Genomic DNA, 23,185 nt, shown 5'->3' on the forward strand with positions numbered 1-23,185 from the left:
TTAAATTCTACACAAACCCGTGCCTGGAAAAACATCAACTCGAGGACAGATGAGGCCGAGGGGACAGCAGACGGAAAGCTGTATTGTTTCATTAACCAAAATGTTCTCTGTGTCCTCATATCTCAAGGGAGAAGATGAAACTCTGACAGCGGATCCAATTTATGGCAATTTCAATTGTGTAAGTGCACACTCATGACCTTAACTCTTACAGACGCTTTTAACCTATTCAATTCTTGGGCCCTTAAGAGCTTGTTGCCAGGATCAAGCAACCCGTGCCTGGTGCAGGCAACTGAGCTGCCCACAGAAATTAAAATGCGCAGCAGGCAGCCCGGGGCACAGGACACACAGACCTCAGTTCTCAAACACCAGCGTGTCCTGCCGTCCAGGCCACCGTGCTCTCCCGGGGCAGCTGCTTGCACAGCAAGGCTTAAAGACTCACATGTGCGCAAAATAGAACACGACAGATGTAAGCTTCCCAGGCCTGCTTTCCTGCGGCTGACTCCTCGACCTGTACATTCCACTGGGGTAAATTCCAAAATGCGCCTGTTGCAACGGGCTCCTGTCTGCAAGCTCTTGCTCTCCTTTTTGTCTTTTTCTTGGCTTCAGGATATTAGAATTCCTGGCACTTACACTGTGAGTTGACTATTGCAGAGTAAACTCAAGTTTGCAGCCCTAAAGGTATCTATTATTCTATTCATCTGTTCTCTATTACCTAATCCATTCATCCCTATCTATCTATCTATCTATCTATCTATCTATCTATCTATCTATCTATCTATCTATCTATCTATCTATCTATCTGCCTATATATCTAGCTAGCTATCCATCCATCCAATCCATTCTTTCTCTATGTATCTATGTCTCTCATCAATCTATCCATTCTCTATTCTATCCACCCAACCATCTACCTTGTACATATGTATGTATGTATCTCTTTGATCCATTCATTCCCTATCTATCCATCCATCCACATCTATCCATCTGTCTGTCTATCTATCTAGTCCATCCATCCCGTCTCATCTCTCTACACATCGATTACCTGTCTAGCATCTATTTATCTGTATTATCCATCTGTCTAGTTTTTTTTTAAACAACTGACTTAAAACAACACAGCATTCAGTCTCTAGGGACACAAATAGTATTTGTAGAAATATGAAAACTAAAATAACAATCTTATGGAAGGGATGAGAGGTGGACTTTTGCCACAAGGAGCTGAGGGTCAGGAGACCCCTAGGTGGATGTGTCTGAGAAAGTCAGGGTGGGAACAGAGACTGGAGTCCTCAGACATGACAAGAGAAGACAGGGACCAGAACGGACCCCAGAAGACCAGCCCTGTGCACAACGTGGGCCTAGGAGTCCAGCCCCCAGGATGGACAGACATAAGTGTCTGTTGTTTAAGGCACCCCATCTATGGACCATGTTTAGGGTCCCTAGTAAACACAACGGGGCATTAAACTGAGGAAGGAGATCTAGCCTCGTGGCGCCCACCATGAAGAAGGGAGCATCGTGGTCACCCACTGACCCCTGATGGTCTAATTTCACAATCCACAGCCTTTCTTAGCCTGAGACGCCAGTTTTCATCTGTCTCTGTTTCAACTGTCTCTGTTTTTCATATTAGGCAATTTGGGTGGGATGCCCCTCTAAGAAAAAAACCCCAGCAGAGCTTTAGGAAGCATTGTTATTATTATTAAGTATTTAGTTCGATATTCCTGAAAAGAGCACTAAGTGCTTTCTGCCTGGGAAGTAATGCACTGATGTTACCCCCTTCACACTGGACCATTCCTGTCATGTATCTTCCAGCGTGAGATGCAGCCCACGTTGTACCAAAGAACTTATACCCGATGCTCTAGATTTGTTCGGACTCAATGTTGTGGCTAAAAATGGGCTTCCTTCACTGGAGAGGCATCAAACCAGAGACCAGAACAATAGAACACGTGGGTGAGGTATTCCCTCCCAACTGCAAGGAGCAGTGGATTTCAAGGCAGCAGCTGGTGACGGTCCAGCCGTCCGTCTTCAGATGCCTTGTGGCCTTGCTTTTAAGACATTACCAGTGACCACGTTTGGGGGTGACATCAGAGACATCCACTCCTATCCCAGGCCACTGCATTTACAGGTTGTCTTTGCATACAACATGCACCAGGGTGGGACCATGGGCATCAGAATAGAGAAGGAAAATCCCAAGCCAAAAATTAAAAAAGAAATAGATATTCTTGCAAAATCAAGTCCAGCCTGAACACTGCGATGGCTGAGAGTTTCATAATGCATCTGGGGGTTCTACCTCTGGTCCCCCACTCAACCCATCTTCCAACTATCCCCTAAAACACAGAGGCAGCTTCCTCTGCTGCCCATCCTCTTTTACTGGAAAGTGGCTTTTTGTTTCCTGCACAGCGTTGAGTCCGCTCACTGGGTCTTCCAGGATATTCCCGGGGCGATGCAGTGGTGTTTGAATGAGTGTCCCTCGCTGAATGCTGCCATTATCCAGCCCCTGCAGCTTTGGGGGAAATGGGGTTTTCGGTCTCAGTAGCTGTAAACCTCTCCCTGGAACAGGAAAACTTTTCTGCTTCTGCCCTGGACAGCATCTGACCAGGCCACCACAGGAGAAACCACATGCTCAGTGCCTGCCCCAGCGATTTGCTTTCTGAGGCCAGAGACGAGGAAAATGACTCAGTTTGGGCTCAGCCTGTTGCCAGCTCCCTCCTCTAAATAAAACGTAACCCGTCTAAAAAACAAGGTCCTCGGGAACGATCAGGTCTGGCTGGTCTGGAGCTGCTCAGACGTGTCTTGATGATCAGAGTGGGACGGGCACCTTTCCCGTGTGGATGTTATACGTCATCCATATGTTTCTAAGCCTCTGAAGTCAATGCTCTGACACTGATGGCCACAAACCCCAAGGCAGGCGGACAGGACCACATCTGAGCTCTGTGGGGCCAGGCTTTGCCCTAAGTCCCAGCCACCCCGCCATCCCAGCCCTGCAGCCCTGCTGGCAGTCAACCCCAGAACTTTATTGGAAAAACAAATGACTCCTGTGGTCTGAATTCAGGAGGCCAGAAAACACTGTCTTTCTAGAGTCCTAGGGGCACAAACACACCATCTGTCTCCACCACACTATTTCTCAGAAACTAGTCCACTGAAGCCCCTAGGGCTAATTTAATCGGAAGAAAATTATAAGGTGGCAGTGCCCCCCTGACCGTGCTATAAACTGCCTGCACCCCACTGCTGAGACTCACCCACATTTCCAAAGGCAAAGGGAGATGCCAGTCTCTCCCACCCAGGGAGCCACCCAGGAGGCAAAGAACAGGAAACCAGGGGTTTGGGGGGATCGGGTGGGCAAAGGGGGGGTCTCCCCTGATCCGACGACCTCACAATGTGCCGGCAGGAGGAACAGGGACAGGGCACACCCACCCACTCACCCGGCATGGTTCGAGGCTCTGCGCGCGGTGGGTACCAACAGGGCGTGCGCCTGGGCGCAGTGGGCGGACACTCCGCTCCCAGCTGGGCCTAGCAGAGACGTCCTCTCCAGGGACCCAGCAGATTTCCAGGCCTGCGGGCGACAGCGTTTCTGACACCCATGGCTGCAGCTCCAGTCTGCCGCCCCCCCCAACTACTGGCCCCTAGTCACCTGGACCCCTCTGAACCCCGGCCGCCTCCACGACCCCTGCGCCCTGCACCTCCTCGTCGGCGTTGCAGGGCGGTCTCTGTCCCCCCGGCAGGCTCCCCTCAACCTCCTGCCCGCCCCACAGTCACCAGCCACCTCGCTGCGTCTCGGTCACACCTTTACCAGCCCAGCGTCCTGCGGCCCTGCCGCGCCCAGAGCTCCGCGCCGGCTCTGCGGTACTCCCTGCCCCCGCCGGGCGCCCCTCGGCTTCCTACCCGCCCCCGGGTCCTCTGCGGACCGCCGCACCCCGCCCGTCCTGGGCGCAGGGCAGCCTCGGCCCCCACCCCGGGCCCCGCTGCGCCGCAGGGCCTGCGCGCGCCCCACAGCTCGGTGCCCTCCGCACCTCCCTCCCGATCCCGCAGCCCCCGACCCCCTGTGTCCCCCACACGTCCTCCGCGTCTGGGCAGCCGCCAACCCCGTGTCTCCCGCCGCCTCCTGCGCCCCCAGCCCGGTGTCTCCCGCGCCTCCTGCGCCCCCAGCCCGGAGTCTCCCGCCGCCTCCTGCGCCCCCAGCCCGGTGTCTCCCGCCGCCTCCTGCGCCCCCAGCCCCGTGTCTCCCGCGCCTCCTGCGCCCCCAGCCCCGTGTCTCCCGCCCCCTCCTGCGCCCCCAGCCCCGAGTCTCCCGCGTCTCCTGCGCCCCCAGCCCCGTGTCTCCCGCGCCTCCTGCGCCCCCAGCCCCGTGTCTCCCGCCCCCTCCTGCGCCCCCAGCCCCGAGTCTCCCGCGTCTCCCGCGCCTCCTGCGCCCCCAGCCCGGAGTCTCCCGCGCCTCCTGCGCCCCCAGCCCCGAGTCTCCCGCGTCTCCTGCGCCCCCAGCTCCGTGTCTCCCCCCCTCCTGCGCCCCCAGCCCAGAGTCTCCCGCCCCCTCCTGCGCCCCCAGCCCAGAGTCTCCCGCCCCCTCCTGCGCCCCCAGCCCCGAGTCTCCCGCGCCTCCTGCGCCCCCTTCGCAGCCCCCTACCCCCCGTGCCCCCACGCCCCGGGGGCCAAGGGGCTCAGCCGGCGCCCCCCTCCGCGGCCCCCCGCAGCCCCGCTCCCGCCGCACCTCCGGAGCCGTGGGCGGCTCGGGCCCGGCCGGCGCAGGGAGGCCCCGCGGGCGGCGCGCAGCGATTGGCCGCCCGCCGGAAGCCCGGCCCCTCCCCGCCCCGCCGCCGGGCGCGGGTCTCCGCCACCGCCCCGCCCGCCACGCCTGCGCGCCGGGGCCCCCCTGGCTACCGGGAGGGAGACGCTGGGGGGCGCGGGAGCGCGCGCCTCGGGCTTCGCGCGATTCACCTTTAACCCGCCGGCCCCAAAGCAAATGTTTGCCGCGGGCTCACCGGCCGGGCGCGAGGCCAGCGTTGCAAACCCCGCCTCGGGCCGGGAGGGACCCCCGCCGGGCACAAACCCTGGGCGGTGCAGCCTCGGCTGCTGCATGCGAGCAGGGGCGGGCGAGCGCGGGCGCACACGTGTGTCCGTGCGGGGATGCGGGTGCACGCGAGAGCGAGTGAGCAGGCGACGGCGCGGACGCAGGAGTGTGTGCGAGTGTCCACGCGTGCAGGCAAGAGGGAATGCGCCGGCAGGTGCGCCCAGGGGAAAAACGGTCTCCCGGCCTTTGGCGTGCAAGCCCCTTCTGAACCTGCAGAGCCCCAGTGCCGCAGGTAAGGGGCCTGCCAGGGTCCCCCTGCTGATACGGAGTCTAAAATCAGGGCCCCCAAGCCCGGAGCTAGCAGGGCCTTTTGGGGGGAAGGCCAAAGGGGCCATTCTTGGGGGCTGAGGGGCAGTGGGGCTGAGGTCCGCTTTGCAGCCGTGTCTGGAGAGAGGGCAGAGGGTGCCGCCAGGGCGGGCGGCCCTTACCTTGTGTCCTCCTTATCATGTGGACTGTTCTGATGGTCAAACGTCGGCGAGTATTTCAAGCCCATTGTCCAGAACTGCGCGGGCCAAAGACTTGTGCAGCTCAGGGGTAACCCCAAGGGCCTCCAATGTGAAACGTCTGCTACACCCTGAGTATGGTGGAAGGTATACAGATGGTGCCCTGGACAGGTGACCCTATTGGATACACACCCAAAAGGGTCAGGACAAGAATGCTGAGCAGGAATTAGAGCTGCCTGCCTGCTGGGCAGGGGACACGTGAGCCATGGAGAGTCAGGGAGGCAGACAGGCATGGGCCAGGTGACCAAGAGAAGCTTGCGGAGGCAGCAGCCCTCATCTGGGGCCACAGAAGAGTGTAAGAAAAGCAATCCAGAATTTCAGGAGCTCTCCGATCTCTGTGGACCATCTCAGTCCGACAGTTAGCAAGTGCCAGGAGACGTGTGACTCCCATGGACCGTGGACGCTGCTATTGTTCAGGGTCACCTCCCCAGTGAACCAGCCAACCATCCAGGTAAAGCTCGCCTCTGCCGCTTCTACAACATGGATGCAGACATCCACAGACCTCGTTTCATTGCCATGAAAAACATTTTGCCCCCACCCAGACCTCCGGGTGTCAGGGACCACCCCCCCTCCCTAGGGTCGCACAGCTCACATTTTGATAACTGATAGGATTTAGTCTCAAGAAGTGAGACAAGATGCTTTTAAACATGCCGAGAGGACATCACCAATGTCCGATCTCATTATCCATCCAGTCTCAGACTCTCCAAGAACAAAGGTTCCCCAGAGCAGAGCGTTGCTAAATTCTATCTGATCCCCCTTTAAGATAACTCCCACAGTGAGACCCCTTTGCATGCTTAGAAGCCATCGGGGCTTCCTTGCCTTGGAGAAGATGGGGCTTCAAGGGGAGAGACCAAGGAGAAAGATCCTCAGGTCCTAGAGACACCTGGCCACAGAGGCAGCACCCCGGGGAGAGAGCAGGCAGCCTTGGCAGACAGGTTCCGGCGGTGTTTTCCGATCCACGTCACCGATGGGCCCAGAGCTGTTAAGAAATCGCATCCAGGTCATGTACAAAACACGAGGGCAGGGCCCCGCCTCCTCAGCGACCTTTTCTGCACTGGCCATCTCCAGAAGGCATGTCTGCTGTGCGGTGAAAGTATCTCCCCTCTCAGCAGAGAGAGGGCATAGACCTCTCAGAGGGCCCCTGCTCCCGTGGGCTGTGTGCACATGCTCAACTCATTTGGGGTGCCATAAAATACCTGTAGTGGGCTCCTAGAAACCCCTGTAGCCCCCAAACCACTGGAGCAAGCACCAGGATCTGAGACAGATCCAGTGGGGACCCCCTTCTGCAGGCAGTGCCCCGGTGGCCTATCCCCTGTCAGCCTTCCTGCAACAGGAGAGGGGCCCCAGGAGGCCCCCCTGACTTCCAGGCCTCTGAAACTTCTGTGTCCACACACCCTAAGCAAAGCGGCCACAGCCTTCCAACAAGAAGCATTTAGAAATGACCCACTTAGCCCTTCCTCCTTCATGCACAGAGGCTGAGATCCCCAGATTGTCTTCTTGCTGACCAGTGACCCACCAGCCAGATTCGTTAGTGACACCCCAGGGCTGCATGACCCTGGGGTACTGCATGGCATTGGGCTTCCCTGGTCTCTGAACCCCAGAAGCCAGCAGTCAGAAGCCCTCCCACCCAGTTGCAACAGTCGAAAATGTCTCCAGACGTTGTCCCGTGGTTTCTGGGACCCAGTCAGCCCTTGTTGGGAAACTGTGCCCTGTGGCAAGACAGAACCTTCTGGGTGGAGGCCAACCATGAGCTGAATCTCTGTCAGGTCCCAAGAAAAGAAATGGGGCCATGCCACCTTCCACGATTGCCCCCACAGCATCCTAAGTTTGTTCCGGGGGTCTCCCCATGGACTGATCAAGAAAACAGGCCTCAAGCCCAGCCACGGGTCTGCCATCCCACATGTACCCTCTCTATGGAGGGGCTTGTTGGCAGGGTAGCGGGTTAGAGGGGCAGAGAGAGGGCTCCCTGGGGCCTCCCACTCCCGCTGCCTGACTGACATTTCTCCAAGCTGCTCAGAAGCCCCTGGGCATCTTACCAGGAGCAAAAGTCAGTTTGCACCAGGCACCCTCCTGGTGTTTCACTCCTCAGAGCTGATGTCTCTGCGGTCCTGGGGGCCATCCTGTGCAATGTAGGGTGTCTCCACCCCCCAGATGCCAGGAGCATCCCTCCCGGTGTTGACAGGGGGTCTCCAGAATGAGAATCGGCTGAGGGCAGGAGGGGATCGCATCGCCCAGAGCGGTTGGCAGGTTTCCACGGCACACATTCTGGGTTGGGGATTGGTGGCACCTTCCTGCTGGGTTGGGGGAAGCTGGGTGCAACTTCGATGCCATGTTGAAACGCAAGCCACAGAACAGCTCATCCCGTCCACCCTATCCCTGAACCAACGCCCTGTAATGCTTTCCCCCCTGAGATAGAAGCCCCCCCAAAGTGGAAGTTTCCTTGGGACACTGACAATTCACTGCAGCTCCCAAGAGTGCAAGAAAGAAGGCCAGGTGGCTGGTGCCCCAGCAAGAAATGAGCATCGCCCTGGGCACAGGTCCCTCCCCCCCCACCCCCCCACCACGGAGCGGGTGACACCGGCGGCTCCCGTTCTTTCGCTTTCAGAGCGAGCCCTGGTCACTCCTAGATTGGCAGCAGCTGCCTGCCCTGGGAGTTTTGAGAAACGCACATGTTCAGGCCCCACAAACTCTCAAACATCAGGAAATTGAGTCTGGGGGGCAGATACCCTGTGTTAACAAGCCCCCCACTGCACACTCAGGCTTGACAACCAGCACTCAGATTTCTGGTATTTGGACAAAGTGGGGAGGGGACAGCCGCCAGAGAGAATGCGGTCCCTGCAGAGTTGTTCGGGAGGTTTAAGACCTCCCAGCAGCGTACCTCCGTCTCCCAACATGAACTTCCACAGCAGTCACACCATCCGGCTCCTTCCTTCTCCAGCTTTGGGCTCAGAAAGCAGGGCCCAGGGCAGGAAGCCACAGGCGATCCTCCCTGACCCCTGAGCAAAGGCTAGGGCCATTTTTAAACCCCGCCGTGGGCGTTGCTGGGCTGCAGGGCTCGTCCACCGTGGGGGTGGTCGGCCAAAGGTGGCCTCTTCTCTGCGCTCCTGTGAAAAGGAGACGGCAGCCAATTTGATTGTGCAACACGTTTGTGTGACAAAGGCCCTAAAATTAACTGGAAAAGCAAGCAAAAGAATGAGAGAAAATGCTTGCAACACATACAGACACACACACCACACACACACACATACACATGTGAGTGTGTATCACAATTGCAATTATATATCCATATTTCTGTGTTGATAAAGATTGACATACTGATATATAAAGAACCTCAATTGTAAGCAACTTGATACAGAAATAAGCAAAGGATTTATAGCACATGCAATTGGTTACCCTTCAACCACCATTTTTTTCTTACACACTGTGGATATAGCTGGGATTTTCTTCCAGGATTCATGCAGCCTCACCGGATCTATTTTAGTAAGGGTCTGTGTGTTAATCAGGAAAAAGAAATCAGCTGGTGGCCTCTAGAAGGAAATTTTTTGCTCATAAAATAGGAAAGCAGGGAGAAAATTATCTTAATTGGGCCTCTGGATAGTAATGGATGAGTCTGTGATGGCTGGAGCTTCAGCATCCATTTGGCTCCATGAATCAAACTGCTTAATGCCTTGCAAAGGGAAGGCTGACAAGACACAGAGAACCTGGCCACTGGAAGACATCATTCAACCCTCAAATGACTCCACTCCAAAAATCCCAAACCTCAGTAGGTCATTTTATGTAATACTATTTTTATGGTTTTAGCCATTTTTAGATGGGCTTCCTGTTATTTCCGCCTCAGAGCATCCTAATTTATCCAATCCAGCAGATGTTCTGAAATCTTTGGGTCACAAGACTCTGACAATCTTAAAAAGTACTGAGGAATCCAAAGAGTTTTTGTTTCTGTGGGTTATACATGCCCTTATTTTCTCTATTATAATTAGAACTGAAAATGTTGATATTTAAAAAGTTTAAGGACAGCCCAATCACAATAAACCCATTACATTTTACATAAATAACATATTGTTATGGAAAAAGAAGCCTACTTTCCCAAACAAAAAATTGGGCCTGGGTGGGGCGCAGAAGTGTAGCACATTGTTTTTATATTTGCAAGTCTCTACTATCTGGCTTAACAGAAGATACCTGATTTCTGACATCTGCTTCTATATTCATTCTGTTGCAATATGTTGTTCAATAGGAAGAAAATCTGGCTTCACACAGATACCTAGTTGAAAAAGAGAGGCTTTTCAAATAACTGGGGACATGCTCTTTCTGGCTACACCAAAACTTGATAATTGGTAGTTTCTCTAATGTTGACTCTGGAAACCTATCAGTGAATTTTTATAAAGTTAAAATCCACAGGTTCATCTTGAACTTCAGACCCATGTTTTATCCTTTTATGATTTTGCAGCATCATGCATGGGTCATACAGGAGTCTTCCAAAAGTCAGCACATCTCATTATACAATAAAAATTTTTATGCACAGATCTCACCACACAGAGACCTTTAGCTAGACTACTAAGAAGAAATGCTTTTTCTGCTGAATGAAGTTTGCCATCTCCACATGTACCAAATGCATGTGCTCCCACCCCCAAATTCATGTTTATCCCTGACCCTCGAGGTGATGGTATTTGGGGATGGGCCTTTGGGGGATGATCAGGTTGCGATGAGGTCATGAAGTGGGCCTCATGAGCTTATCTGGGCCTCTGGATTGTAATGGATGAGTCTGTGATGGCTGGAGCTTCAGCAGCCCTCTGACACCATGAGTCAAACTGCTTAATGCCTTGCAAAGCCAGGCTCACAAGACACAGAGCACCCAGCCACTTGAAGATATCACTGAACCCTCAAATGACTCCAACTCCAAAGACCCCCAAACTCCAGTAGGTCACTTTATGTGATACTCTGTTTACAGTTTTACCATTTTTAGGTGGGTTACCATTTTTAGTTGAAACTACCAATTATCCAGTTTTGGTGTAGCGAGAGAGAATGTCCACAATTATTTGAAAAGCCTGCCAGAATGTTTCTCCCTTTTTCAACCACAAGGGTGGACCCCTGTGATGGGATTAGTGTCCATATAAGAAGAGGAGGAAAACCCAGGGGTCTCTTGGTGCCATGTGAGGACACAACCCTCTCCAGCCAGGAAGAGGCTGTCACCGGGAGCGAATCATGCAGCATCTCCACATGGTCGTCTCTCTGATGTTGAATCTGGAAACCAGGCAGAATCTCCAGAACTCTGAGAGTAACTGTCTGTTCTTTAAGCCACCCAGTATGTAGTATTTTGTCATAGTAGCCCAAGCAGAGCACTACAGAGTCACTCATACACTTTTCCATTATGTGCATTCAATAAAATATTCAGTGATCACCAGTCTATGCTGGCCACAGTTGTAGCAGTTGGGGATCCACCCTGGACTTTGTGGGGTTTACGAGCTAGTGGGCGAGAAAGCCAGACATCAAATGATGAAAAGCCCCATTGTAGAGGACGTCAGAAGTGCATATGAAATACAGAACAAAGCTTCAAGCAGGGAGGGCGGGCGAGGCGGCTGGGATTACAATAACCCCCTCTCCCAATTTCCTCATTGTCTACAGCCCCAGCCCTTGAGCAGCCAGCACTTAGTTGTCCCCAGGGAGTGAAATGTTCCAAGCTCGTCGTCAGTCAGGTCCGGGTGGTTTCATGTCGAGTTGAGGGGAAATCAGTCTCCCCCTATGGCCTCTTTATGCATCCCCAGCTCTTCACAGATGAGCAGTTATCCTTCACTTCACACATGCACCTGTTCAAGAAGCGGGAGATGGCTGGGAGGGGGCGGGAGCCACCTGTCAAGCACAGATGTGCCCTTAGCTGGCTGGGTCCCAGGCAATGCACTGAATCCATGTTTGGAACTGCAGTGGACAGGCCTCCATTAGGAAGATGGTCCTTGGGGGGAGGCCAACCCAGATCACCCACGTGCTTCAACACTAGAAGCTGGACTCGTGCCTATCGTGGAACTGGACAGGCTAACACATTTTCCTGTGCGTCTGACCTTCAGGTAAGTGCTCACCAGACAGGCCTGGCCCCAGAAACTTCCCCCTTTCCCCAGTTTTCCCCATGCCTCTCTCTCTACCATGGCATCTCCCAAGCCTTTACTCTACGTCCCTGGGTTCCTTCCTACGGATGGCGACCTGCGTGGCTCAGACGGAACTTGATGGGAGACCATTCTCTGCCTACAGAAGCAATGAAGACACTGGGGAACACCACCAGTAATGACTCTATGTGTTAAAAACGCCAGGGTAGATGGTAATGACATTTATGCAAATGCATAATTCAGAGGTGCCCTATGGGATGTCAAAGCGGATGGCAAATGCAAGCTAATTTTAAAACTACTCACACACTTACAGGGGCTCAGCGAAGAATTCGGCACAGCGTGGGAGATACCCTTGGGACATCCTCCGGATTCTGCAGTTACTAATTCATCCCAGGACGGCACGTCGTAGGGGAATACAACCCAACTCCCCAGTCATCCCTGCCCCTAAATTCACTGACACAAAATCATATGGGACTTGGTGGCCTCAGGAAACCTGATTTTAAAAGAGTCTGATGGATATAGAAATTGTAGCATTCTCTCTCTCTCTCTTGCAAATCTTAAGGAATTTTAATGATAAAATTCAGTGAACATTAACACCCACCTCTCCCTCTCTCGTTGATTGCATTTGTGAAATTGTAGGGCAGCTTGTTTTAAACGATTTTTAAGACTGTAAACTTCAGACTAAGATATTGAAAAAAATGACATTTTTGATATTCTAAGGCCCAACTCCCCTTAAGTAAAATATATTTCCATTTTTACAAAATACATATAGTTTTTCTTTGTTTTTCCCTTACCAAATGTCATTAGAATCCCATACACCAGAGCCTTCATCTGCTAATTTAAGAGGCCTTTCTCCCCCTGGGAATTCTGCATCCCCCATCTTTTCTCCTAAGGTCCAAGGTCTCGTTTGCATGGAAAATTCATCTCATGAAATACAACGTGTGGTTCTGCAGCATACAACGGCCCTCTTGCACAGAACAAGGATCTGAGCTCTGTAACGGGTCAGCGAGGGCAAAATGTATGACATAACCATCTTATGGGAACAGAGGTATCTGCTGAGCTCCGAAAGCAATTATCACTGAGACCCAAATGCAGTGCACCACTGCAGAATCATCCATGCACAGGGAATCTGTCACCTCGTGGTCTGCACCAGCGTGGCCAAGGACACAGGAAAGGTGCCACTTGACCCCGGGCTCTTAACAGATGCATTTTCAGATCTTCAGGGAGGGCTAGTGGCCAGGCAGCCCCGTACCTGGGTGCAAAGGACAATCCCTTGTCAGAATTCCCAAGAAGACGTGCTTACATGCACCACAGGAGCATGAAAACCAACCATTAGGAGGTGAAACCGGTTAAGTAGTCAAAAAGCCCTTTGAAGAGATTGTTACTTTCCAACCATGTCCCACATCTGGGCAAGGCACGGAGGCCTTATTCACATGCAGGGCATGTCCCCAGAGCCCCAGGGATTCCAGAAACACATTGTCAAAGGTAGAAAGTTGGAGCACCTGGAACGACTTCTCCCTGGGACCGGACGTGCCTCTGTTACTTTATCTTCTCTCAATTTGCTGCCAATTTGGTTGCTTTTATTTTCAGAGATTTTGAGCCCATAAACTGAAATGGTGAATCAGTGGAGCTCAAAATGGTGAATTTCAGGAAAGCCAAATGGTTGCCTCTCGCCACTGTCCCCTCAGAGTAGGAAAGTGCATCAGAATGCAGCCTTCCCTTCTACCGAAGCCGGCAGCTCTCCCAAACGCGTGTCTCACGTCACCATTTTAAGAGCGAAAAAAGAATTGAATCCTCTTCTTGAAAAGGATGCGAAAGCTGCCAATTGTGAAAGTTAGCTATTAGCCTCAAATGACTCCCTTACCTGTGTTTCTGACCCTCCCAGCGGGCCTCGTGGAAGAAAGAAAAATTCAAGGGGCGTGAGAAAATAGGTTGAACGTGTATGGAAACGCCTGACGGGTTCAGAGCAAGGCTTTGCAGAACAGAATTACACGGTTCGCTGCTATGATTAGAATTTGAATCCTGAAGACCTGTCGGCGTGAGCCGAGCCCCATCTGGGCACGCCTGAAAACCGGTTTCAACACCGCTTTGAGATACTTGATAGGAAAAGGTCTGGTGAGACCCGAAACCATTCTCTGCATCACAAGACATTTCCACGTGACTTTTGTCAAGGAAGAAAAAGACGGATGTGAGATTTAGGGGTGACTGGCTCTCCTAAGACAGCAAGAAAAGGTGGTTTGGATGGGTATTCCCATCTTCAGGGTTTCATAAAGATGCTTTTTTTAAGAACTGGATTTGGGAACAGGTGGGAGGCAATAGAGATCTCCTCAAAGGTGAATCACAAGGACACCTGAAGACGCTGAATCAGGTGCTCTACAATCTCTGGATGAAACAGCAACCAAATGTACAGCAAATTATCTCAAAGAAGGTAAAGTGGCAGATGTGCACACAGATCCTATTAAAAAGTGTCCCAAATAAACAAGCTGCATTGCAGTAGAAAGAAAACACGATGTGAAAGTCAGATTCCCTATGGTTAGCAAAAACACAAAGTCGTTTGGCAAACAATATGAATTATCACAGAAAATTACATTCATAGGGAATTTGCCATGGAAAGAAAGAGGAGAATCTCTCCAAAGTCACTAAAAACATCATCTACAGAATCCAAGCAAAAATGCCTGCAGGAAAGTCAGAAAGAACATGCTTTTCCAGCTCTGTTGACATATAACTGACAAATAAAATTGTGGAAGTTTAATAAGAATACACCATGGGCAGTACGATGCCACCGTAGCCTTAGTACACCATGGTCATTCACTACATTTATATATTGCAGTATGATGCCACCATACTCTTTAGCAAACCCCTCCACCCCACCATGTAATTCCCATTTCTTTTTCGTGGTGACAACATTTAAGATCTACTCTTCTGGCAACATGCAAGCACTACTTAAGTTAACTAGATACATGTTCACTGTAGTCACCATGCTGAATAGTAGGTCCCCAGAACTTAACTCATCTTACAATATAAATCTGTACCTGTAAACCAGCTTCTCCATAGTCCCCAGTTCCCAGCCCCTGGCAACCATCAGTCTATGCTCTGTTTCCCTGAGTCTGGCTGGTTGAGATTCCACATATAAGTGAGATCTTGTCAGGAAGCACGATTGGCTTTTTGCCATTATCGTAAGAGGCTAACGATGTTTGGCGACTCTGTTGTATGAGAAAACCTTGATATCTTAAGAAAATGCATGCATCAGAAGAAAACAAGGGAACATTAAAAGGGGGACATTTGAAAAGGGATCTTTCTATTGCTAGTTTGCAGAAATGAGGGCAGGAATAGTTTAAAGAGGGTATGTGGACAGAATCCACCCAGGAGAAGGGTTCCTCCATCCGGACCACGGGGGCACCAATCCCTCCCCAAAAGCAAGACAGACTTCCCGTGCTGGAAGATACTATTTTTGGAAAACAGGAGGTTCATACATCCTCAAAAATGGAGGTGGCATGTACATTATCAGCCAGAACTGTCCCAAGTCCTCAGTGACCAGCTGGGAACGCTGAGAACTTTAGGCTGACTGGGCTGCAGGAATGGGGTGATGACCACAATTGTCAAACACTCAGTGCTTTTGATCCCCTTCTGAGGTGTTGATTTCATTAGTCTCAACTTTCATCCAAGTTCTACACAAGGCCCTATTTATATGATAATGAGTTTCCTTCTCTTTAAGATAAAAAGCTAATTTTTATTTTTGTCCCCATTGCATCTGCTGCCCTTTGTCCCTACCAGGCCCTACACGGGATGCATTTCCTACATCAGCTCACACACCCTCCCCACCGCTGGATGAGGCAGATTCTATTTTTCTGTTGAGGTCAAGGAAGCCCAGAGAGGGTGTAGAACTTGCCTAATGTTACCCAGCCCCCAAGTGGAGAAGCCAGCCTGTGAACGAACCCCTGAGGTGAGCCTCCGAGTCCAGCGTTTAATCATGATGGGCCTCGCAGACCACCTCTGCAGGCAGGCTACACGGATCCCCATCATGTCTCTTAAATGAGAAGAAATCACATACCCAATAGGGATGAGGAGTGTCTTGTAGTTGCCTAAACAGTCCCACAAACAGGCAGCTTCAACAACAGATAGTCCATGTCTCCCAGCTTTGCAGGGGGCAAATCTGAGGCCAAGACGTCCACGGGGCCACGGCCCCTCCCACAGCTCCTGGGGTCTCCGTGGCATGTGGCAGCTTAAACCCCAGCTGCACACAACACGCTCCTTGTGCCTGTCGGTGTCCAAATTCCCCCTTTCTATATTTTACAGTGTTATATGTCAATTTATGAATACATTTTATTACCAGTCCATTTATAATTTCCCCTTTATGCCAGTCCTACTGGGTCACTCCTGCGCGACCTTAACTAATTACATTCCGCATGGACCCTATTTCCAAATAAGGTCACGTCTGAGTTCCTGCGGGTTAGAAATCGAACACAAGAATTTGGGCAGAGGGATGCAATTCAAGCTGTAATGATATATGAATGCTGTGTGTGTGTGTGTGTGTGTGTGTGTGTGTGTGGTTTGCGCTTCCAACTTAGTCACACTGGAATGAGCATGTCCACACTGTCTTCTCCTGCAGCTGGAAAAGATTTGTCCAGCACGGGTTACACTTGGGGAGAAAAAAGTTGCTTTTTCAGTGTATGTAGGAAAGTGGAAATGGTAATGCAGCTTTATGGTGACCATCCATCCTCTTGTTGGCGGCTGTTGCAACGTGAAGAGAGTCACCTCCAGACCACCACGCACGTTCAAGTTCCAGGAAGAGGACAGGACTGGGGGCTTTTTATGCCCCACGATCAATGCTGCCCTCTCCCCCTTTCAAAAGACTGGGACTGACTGGGAAGTTCTTGCTCTTTGCAGTGTGGGGAGAATGCCCCTGCAGGTGGCCCCGGTCACTCCTGAAAAAAGACTCTCCCAGGGATAGTGAGCCAAATACAGTCTATTTTTACTAGGTTGAACATTAACCATTCTTTGTTCTTGTTATTTGGGGAGTGCGATCCCATAATTCTGCCACTATTTTTGTACATTCAAAATCCATCCTGTTCCGAGTGGGCTGACGAGACTATTTCCTCCTTTGGCTGACGCCAGATGCCATCCGGTTCTCCAACATCTACCTTGTCCATCAGGACTGATCACAGACCACCCCAGGGGGGATGTGCACCCGAGGCCACACAACGGAGACCAGAAAGGGTTTTACGGGATCCATGCAAAGTGACGCCGCTTCACGATGTGTACACCCTTCCACTCCTGTTCTACACGTTTAGGTTTATAAACCTAAATATGGAAAGGAGATGGAAAACCCAAAATGCACAACACAAGCTTTAAAGCCCAACTCTCCCCTTTACGTTTATGTCACATTGAACGATGGTTGATGACAATGGAGAAACTGTTTATGACAGTTCCAGCAACTGGGGGGAATTCTCTTTGAAAATGCTTCAGCTCCACGTGGCGATATATGCGTCTGTGGGAACCGTGTGTGTGGCCGAATATATACACCCACACGTGTGCTTTTTAACAAAGGGTCCATTAAAATCACACTGAGACGCACATATTGAAACTTGGTCACATAGAAGAAAATATGCACAAACGTGGAGAATCCTCGTATTCAAATCGGAAATAGAGCTGCCTTCAGATCGTTCCTATCGTACAGAAATTCATGATGGAGACGCGTAATGCTGGGATGTCTGATTTTAAGTCTCAAGTTAGTTCAGAGTTCTTTTCCAGTTTGGGAGGCTTTTTGAAATGCTTTCTGCATTTGACGCCTTCTCTTGGGAGACTTAGTTCCCAGTCCACAAGGGTGAGCACCCCGCATGAACAGTCAGATTTTCACAGATCCTGTTTGAGGTCCACGTTGCAATGCATGTCCTCATCTTTGCTTCTGAATTTCAGGGCAAAGCTGCAAACTTCTATGAACATTTCCTTCGGTTGAATCACACGATACCAACAGGTCAAACTGCCCGCATTCCTCCCCGCTGAAGTATTACTAGAACAGAAGCCAAGAGTGAATATTCATCCTAGATGTTTGAAGATTTAAGATTTTGTATTCCCGTAAAAATTAAAAGCATACACCAGGGGAAAGAATGCGGTTGCCCAAAGAATCAGTACCTTGAGAGCATCAGAGTCTATAAACACGGAAAGACCCAACATGTGCATATCTGCATCGCAGTTCTGTGGTTTGCAGAGAACATGGAAACCGTAAGATTTCACATGACAAAGGATCCGAAGACCCATTCCCCAAGATGGTCTGAACCAGCGATTTTGCATTTGACATTCCAGCTCTGGTTTTCTCCAGGGAGTGAGGATGCATATTTGTGAAAATCATGCTCACATTGCTGGGGAGAGTCATCCCTTCCCCCTTCACCTGCAAGGTGAACATCCCAGGATTTCTGACGCAGCTGAAGATGGCGACGGAAGGCATGCTTCTGGCTTCAGCTTGTTTGAAACCTGCACCCCCTTCTTCCTTTCTCAGAAGCAGACAACATCCCCACCCAAGACCCCAGGCTGTTCCACGGCCACTGTGCATGCAGATGAGGTCCATGGGGACAAACATGTGCCTGCCACCCCATGAGGCAGCTGGCAACCCCAAACAGAGTCCAAATTTGTGGTCGAACCCACAGGTCAGCAACCTTTTTACAGCCCAGAGCTGGGCCATCTAATGTATCCTGTGTGGTGGGAACGCTTGGTCAGGCAGCTCGTGTTTTGAGCGGGACAGAAGCCACTCTGGGAAGGCAGATGGCACCAAGAATAAAAAAGAACTTTTCACAAGAGGGATAAACGGTGTACTCGTCTGGACTCGTATTTTCTTAAGGCAACTGGTGGGTCTTGAAATCCTCAGATGTTCTCTGGTTCTGTAAGGGAAGATCAGGAGGAAAATGTCATCTCCAGGCTGAAAATTTAAAAACTCTATGGATGGATTTTAAAGCATTATTATCCTTTCTACTGTTTGCTGTTTGTTAAGCACCGTGAATAATAGTTTTGGTCGAAATGAATTTTGTATGAACCCCTTTTGGGGATGTGGTCCCATTAGACATCCTCATCTCTGATATCAGAGTTATTGCTACTTCTGTTTTGCAGAATAAAAATGAGGCATGATGGTCACACAGTCCACGCTGAGGGACAGACATCGGTCACCCTGGAGTTGGCCCCGTCCTCATAACACTGGCCCTTTAAGCTGCTCACACTTCAGGGTGGGGCTGCGCCGTGCAAACAGCTGCCCAGCTAGTGCACTGCAATTCATCCCCTACATGGGTCAACAGACCATGTCAACCATCCTTCAGAGACAGGTGACATCGCTGACGGAACTCACGGATGTTGGGCGACATTAGCACGAAAGCTTCTGGTCCACCCGTGGTAGCCCTGCCTCCCATCTGGGGGTTCCCGTTTCTTAGACCACTTACAGAGTTTTGCAACCAGCAAGACCACACCGACCCAGCACTGGTCCTGCCCACCTTGGGAGGGGTCCCCTCGTGGCGGGACAGCCTGTGTGCACCCCTGACTTACTCCGTCCTGGGTGGACTTGGTGATGTTACCATAGAAACACAATTAAAGAAGTAGGTGGGATATTTGTGTCATTCCCGAAAACACAGGAAAGGGCTTCCAAAAAAGGCCTCCACCTCACATAAACTGGAAAGGCGTGGGTCACATTAAAAAAACAAACAAACAAAAAAACCTCCACCTGCTCCTGAAATCCAAATCGGCTGAGACACGTGGACACAAAAACTTCCAGCAGGTGCCCGAAAACTCAGAAATCAAGATACACAGTAACACTTGAACGCCATGTTTTAAACAACATCAAAATGAATGCGCCACAAAGTCCACGATAGGCTCGCAATCTGAAAAAAGGCGGAGTCTGGGCTTGCATGGATCTGTGCATCCCTGCCTTTATACCTGTCACTTCGGCCCCGGGTTCCAAGAACACTTTATGCAAACGGACAGCGAGACCCAGGCCAGACTTTGCCAAGTCGTGATTCGGGTTTTCACACTGCACTAGAATACGATGCATCCTGACAACTGAGTTTGTTGGTGCCCCCCTGCTAACCCTTAACATTCTGTACCTGGAACAAATGCCTCCCTTTCCCCCCCCCCCACCTGTTCCAGCCCTGAGCTCAGGGGCTCACGAGGGCTTACAGGTCACCACCAGCGGTGCCCCAAAGGAAACGCACGGTGCCTGTGTGAATAACAAGGTGCGTAGCCACTAATGGCAGGTTCTAGGTCAGTTTCCCCTGCAAACCGTGGGGGTGTCTGCCTGCCCCGGCATCAGTCAGTACCTCCTATCCACCAGCAGAGGGAGGCCGCCGGCAGGTTTTGAGGGTTTTGAAGGCACAAAAATGCAGAAAAAAAGACAGAATAGGCTTGTGGTTCATAGCTTCCTCTGAGGATGGAAGGAGCCTTGGGGGAGAGGCCGGCGAAGCCCAGATAGATTCAGACATGGGTGGTCTTGGGACCAAACCTTGCAATTCCCCCCGCCCCCCAGTTAAATTTTGAGCTGCTGTTTCTGCAATAAAGCATCCTTCTCTCAACTCTTACCCTCCCTTTGGGTCTCTGGGGCATTCAGGCACCGGCAGCCAGGACCTCTGCTCCCAAGTGCATCCAGCCAGGCACAAGCCTTCAAACCCGGAGCGAGGACCCCACCCTGAAGCAGAAATCCAGAGGACCCCCACCCATTTCTGCAGGGTCTGCATGTAGCCTCTGAATGCGACAGAAAGCTTGACAATTGGGGGTTTCTCTTGGCACAAAGATGCGCACATTCTAGGTGTAACACAAGTATTTTTCCTGACTTGCTTCTGTTCAAAATTTCACTGGGAAATGTCCAGTGTGCATTAGTTAGTTACACAGTTTGCCGGCATGCCAAATCATGCAGGTTGCACAGTATTTTAAAGTAATAAGGGGAAAACGTCCTCTATTAAAATGCATGCACTGTTTTCTGTGACACTCCCATGTGTCTGTGATAAAACACCAACTTAAAAATCAATGCATGGGGCCAGGGGGTCACTCCCGGACTTAACCAGAATACCAGGGCGAGGGAAATACGCCAGAAAATATTTTCATCACGCTTTAGAATGAGAACTCCAAAACTGGAGGGCAACTTGCCGTGTGTCCGGAAGCAGTTTCTCCTCCTGTTGTACTGGAAATAGCTGGCCGCCGCGCCCACCAGCGTCACCACCACCACCGATACGATGGGAGACACGATTTTCGCTACTGTGTTGCCTGCCAGAGTCGAGAAGAGCACAGTCCTCTGAGAAGAACGCTTATTTTAAACGGCTCCGCACCCATGTCCCCTCGCCCTCCCCACTGTCACATCCGTGGAAAAAAACAGCAGATCTCAGTGAGAAACCTGAGGAACAGGTTCTGCTCAGCTTTTTATTTTATTACGCGCGGCTTGCCCGGTCCCGTCTGGGGCATCGAAGGCAGAGAAGCGCACAGAAGCCGCTCTGATGTGTTTTGGGGAGATTTGTTTAGGTTGTCAGATTTGTACCTTTTTAGACTTGGAATGTTTAGTCATGCAAAAAGAAAACCCCACAAAACACACTGAAACCAAGTGTCCTGCCCTCAATGTACAGTGGGGCTCTGGGCACTGGTGCCCACTGGACATCGATGCCTTCAAGGCAAGCTCACTGGGAAATTTTGGTTTTCCAAAGACCCCAGGTGGGGGACCTGTGTGGCAGAAACCCACTCCACCCCAAAGGGAGACATGGCTGCGTCCATGGGAGAGAACCAGCCGTGTGTTCCATCGGCCTGGGTCAAGCACCAGGCGTGTAGTGGGGGGCGGATATGTGGGACCCCCTGCAGGAGGCTCCCAGGACACAAGGTTTGGACATTCTTGCCTCCAGGAAATGTTCCCTGCCCGCACCCCAGCCAAGTCTAGGGGGAACCCCCCTATCTTGCACACAGGACCCCTATGTACCACCAAAGCACAGGTCAGCCTGCCTCCCGGACTCCAGCCCCTGTCTTTTTGACATGGCAGGATGCTTGGGGGCTTTTCTGGGGCAAAATGTCCACGAATTCCTCCCCTTCTCCTGCTTGACTTCACGTTAGTACCAGGCACAGGATGGGGAGTGTGATGGCAGTGGGGTGGCTGCAGGAACCCCTGCTCTCAAAGCTGGGAGGCATCAACCCCCTCATCTCGGAGCTGCTTCTGCGCTGAAGGGACACATCTGGGTTCAGGACTTCCTTGAACTCAGAGCTGCAGGACAGCCATCAGGCTGACACGGCCCTCAGTAGCCCTTCCCCCAGTAAAGGCAAACGTGGGGTGTTTGAGACGTCGGGGCCCCGGGCCTCACCCTGCGTGTTGTCATAACCCGCGTATCCTCCTCCACCTGGAAGGGAAAGGCACATGGTCATGCATATGGAAGCACCTCACCTTGCTGGGCACTGCAGGGAGCTGGGGACAGGATCGTGAGCAGAGCGCGTAAGACTGGCCTCCTGGAGGGGCTGACCTCCCCCCAGGGGGCGGCAGCCTTAGGACGGAGGCGTGGACCCTGCGTGGGATGGGGAGCAGCGGGCTGGGCCACGAGGGAGCCGGAGACTCGCTTCCATCACAGGTGTGAAGGCATATGCACGCGTGTGTGCAAGCATCCATGTGCATGCTGTGTACGGAACACATGCACACACACCTCTACACAATGCACACGCCCACACGTGCAGGGGGAATGGCAACACGTGTGCATGTGTGTGCATACGGGAATGCATGTGTGCAAAAGCCACAGGCATGCATACATGTGTACATACCCCCCACAAACAATGCACACATGCACAAAACTTATGCACATGCATGTACAACCTCACATGCCCATATGCACACACACACAGGACATATCTGCATACATACCTCCATGCCCGCACATTCACATGAATGTGTGTGTGGCACACAGATGGACCCACATGTGCACACGCTTACTCTGACACACACATGTGGGCGCATACACCCACAGTAACACTGCACGCCAGCCTTCGTCCTTCCGGAATTAAGGCCACATGGAATGCTTCGCTGACCCGTGAGCCCATAAGCAGAGACCCTGGGGGCCAATTAGCTTCCATGCAGGAGGCATAAGATGAGCTCCCCAGGCACCCAGACAGGATTAGTTCTAGGGAAAGACAGCCTCCCCACACATAGCTTTTACAAAATACTCCCTGTACCATGACTTCCGTGAGAGTTGGGTCTATACCGCCCTCCTCCTGCGGAACAGAAAGAGTGCATGAGACGGAAGACCCCATCTCCCAAGAACCGTGATGAACAAGCCCACCTGCCTGAGGCAGGGTGCGTGGGAGGCTGGCCAGATCTCACCCATGCAGAGGGAAGGCCCAGTCCCTGGGGGCGTCCTCCCACCACGCACACTGGGGGCTGAGTCCGCCCTGCAAACCGCGTGGCTTCTGCCGGCATTCTCCAGACCCACCAAGACCAAGTCACATTAACACTCGGCCCGGAAGAGCAGATGTGGCTCAGCCTGCGTGCAAACATGTGCTGTGCGGTCAGAGAACAGCCAGGGTGGGAGGGGCCGGCCTGCCAG

The 23,185-nt window shown here is 51.9% G+C and overlaps 3 protein-coding genes across 8 annotated transcripts in view; 1 reads left to right on the plus strand and 2 right to left on the minus strand.

Annotated features, from left to right (window-relative positions):
• LOC130678890 (glycogenin-2-like) overlaps positions 1 to 3,863 on the minus strand; it is a 26,835-nt gene extending 22,972 nt beyond the window's left edge. For 3 of the 5 annotated variants that reach the window (XM_057496226.1, XM_057496225.1, XM_057496223.1), the window contains exon 1: positions 3,411 to 3,863. In XM_057496226.1, the coding sequence (XP_057352209.1) occupies positions 3,411 to 3,417 (7 nt within the window). In that variant the 5' untranslated portion in view covers positions 3,418 to 3,863. Of the gene's footprint in view, positions 1 to 2,359; positions 2,641 to 3,410 lie in introns of those variants that run through there. The other 2 variants (XM_057496227.1, XM_057496224.1) reach the window with 2 other exon arrangements.
• LOC130682120 (uncharacterized) lies at positions 3,569 to 5,401 on the plus strand. Its single transcript, XM_057496251.1, has one exon. It carries the CDS (start codon positions 3,569 to 3,571, stop codon positions 5,399 to 5,401), a length of 1,833 nt encoding a protein of 610 aa, XP_057352234.1.
• Positions 5,402 to 15,595: 10,194 nt separating this feature from the next.
• The window catches only part of LOC130682208 (glycoprotein Xg-like), a 33,189-nt gene continuing 25,599 nt past the window's right edge, over positions 15,596 to 23,185 (minus strand). Inside the window, exons 8-11 of one of the 2 annotated variants that reach the window (XM_057496337.1) lie at positions 22,815 to 22,853; positions 21,959 to 21,994; positions 20,769 to 20,885; positions 15,596 to 18,526 (exon numbers count right to left, since the gene is read on the minus strand). In XM_057496337.1, coding sequence (XP_057352320.1) covers positions 18,510 to 18,526; positions 20,769 to 20,885; positions 21,959 to 21,994; positions 22,815 to 22,853 — 209 coding nt within the window. In that variant the 3' untranslated portion in view covers positions 15,596 to 18,509. The remainder of the gene's footprint in view (positions 18,527 to 20,768; positions 20,886 to 21,958; positions 21,995 to 22,814; positions 22,854 to 23,185) is intronic. The other variant, XM_057496338.1, reaches the window with a different exon arrangement.

The sequence above is a fragment of the Manis pentadactyla genome, chromosome Y (assembly GCF_030020395.1).
Source record: "Manis pentadactyla isolate mManPen7 chromosome Y, mManPen7.hap1, whole genome shotgun sequence".
Lineage (NCBI taxonomy): Eukaryota > Metazoa > Chordata > Mammalia > Pholidota > Manidae > Manis > Manis pentadactyla.

Bases quoted from the DNA above. Each gene is read 5' to 3' on its own strand.
- LOC130682120 (XM_057496251.1), top strand. From the start codon at position 3,569: ATGGCTGCAGCTCCAGTCTGCCGCCCCCCCCAACTACTGGCCCCTAGT.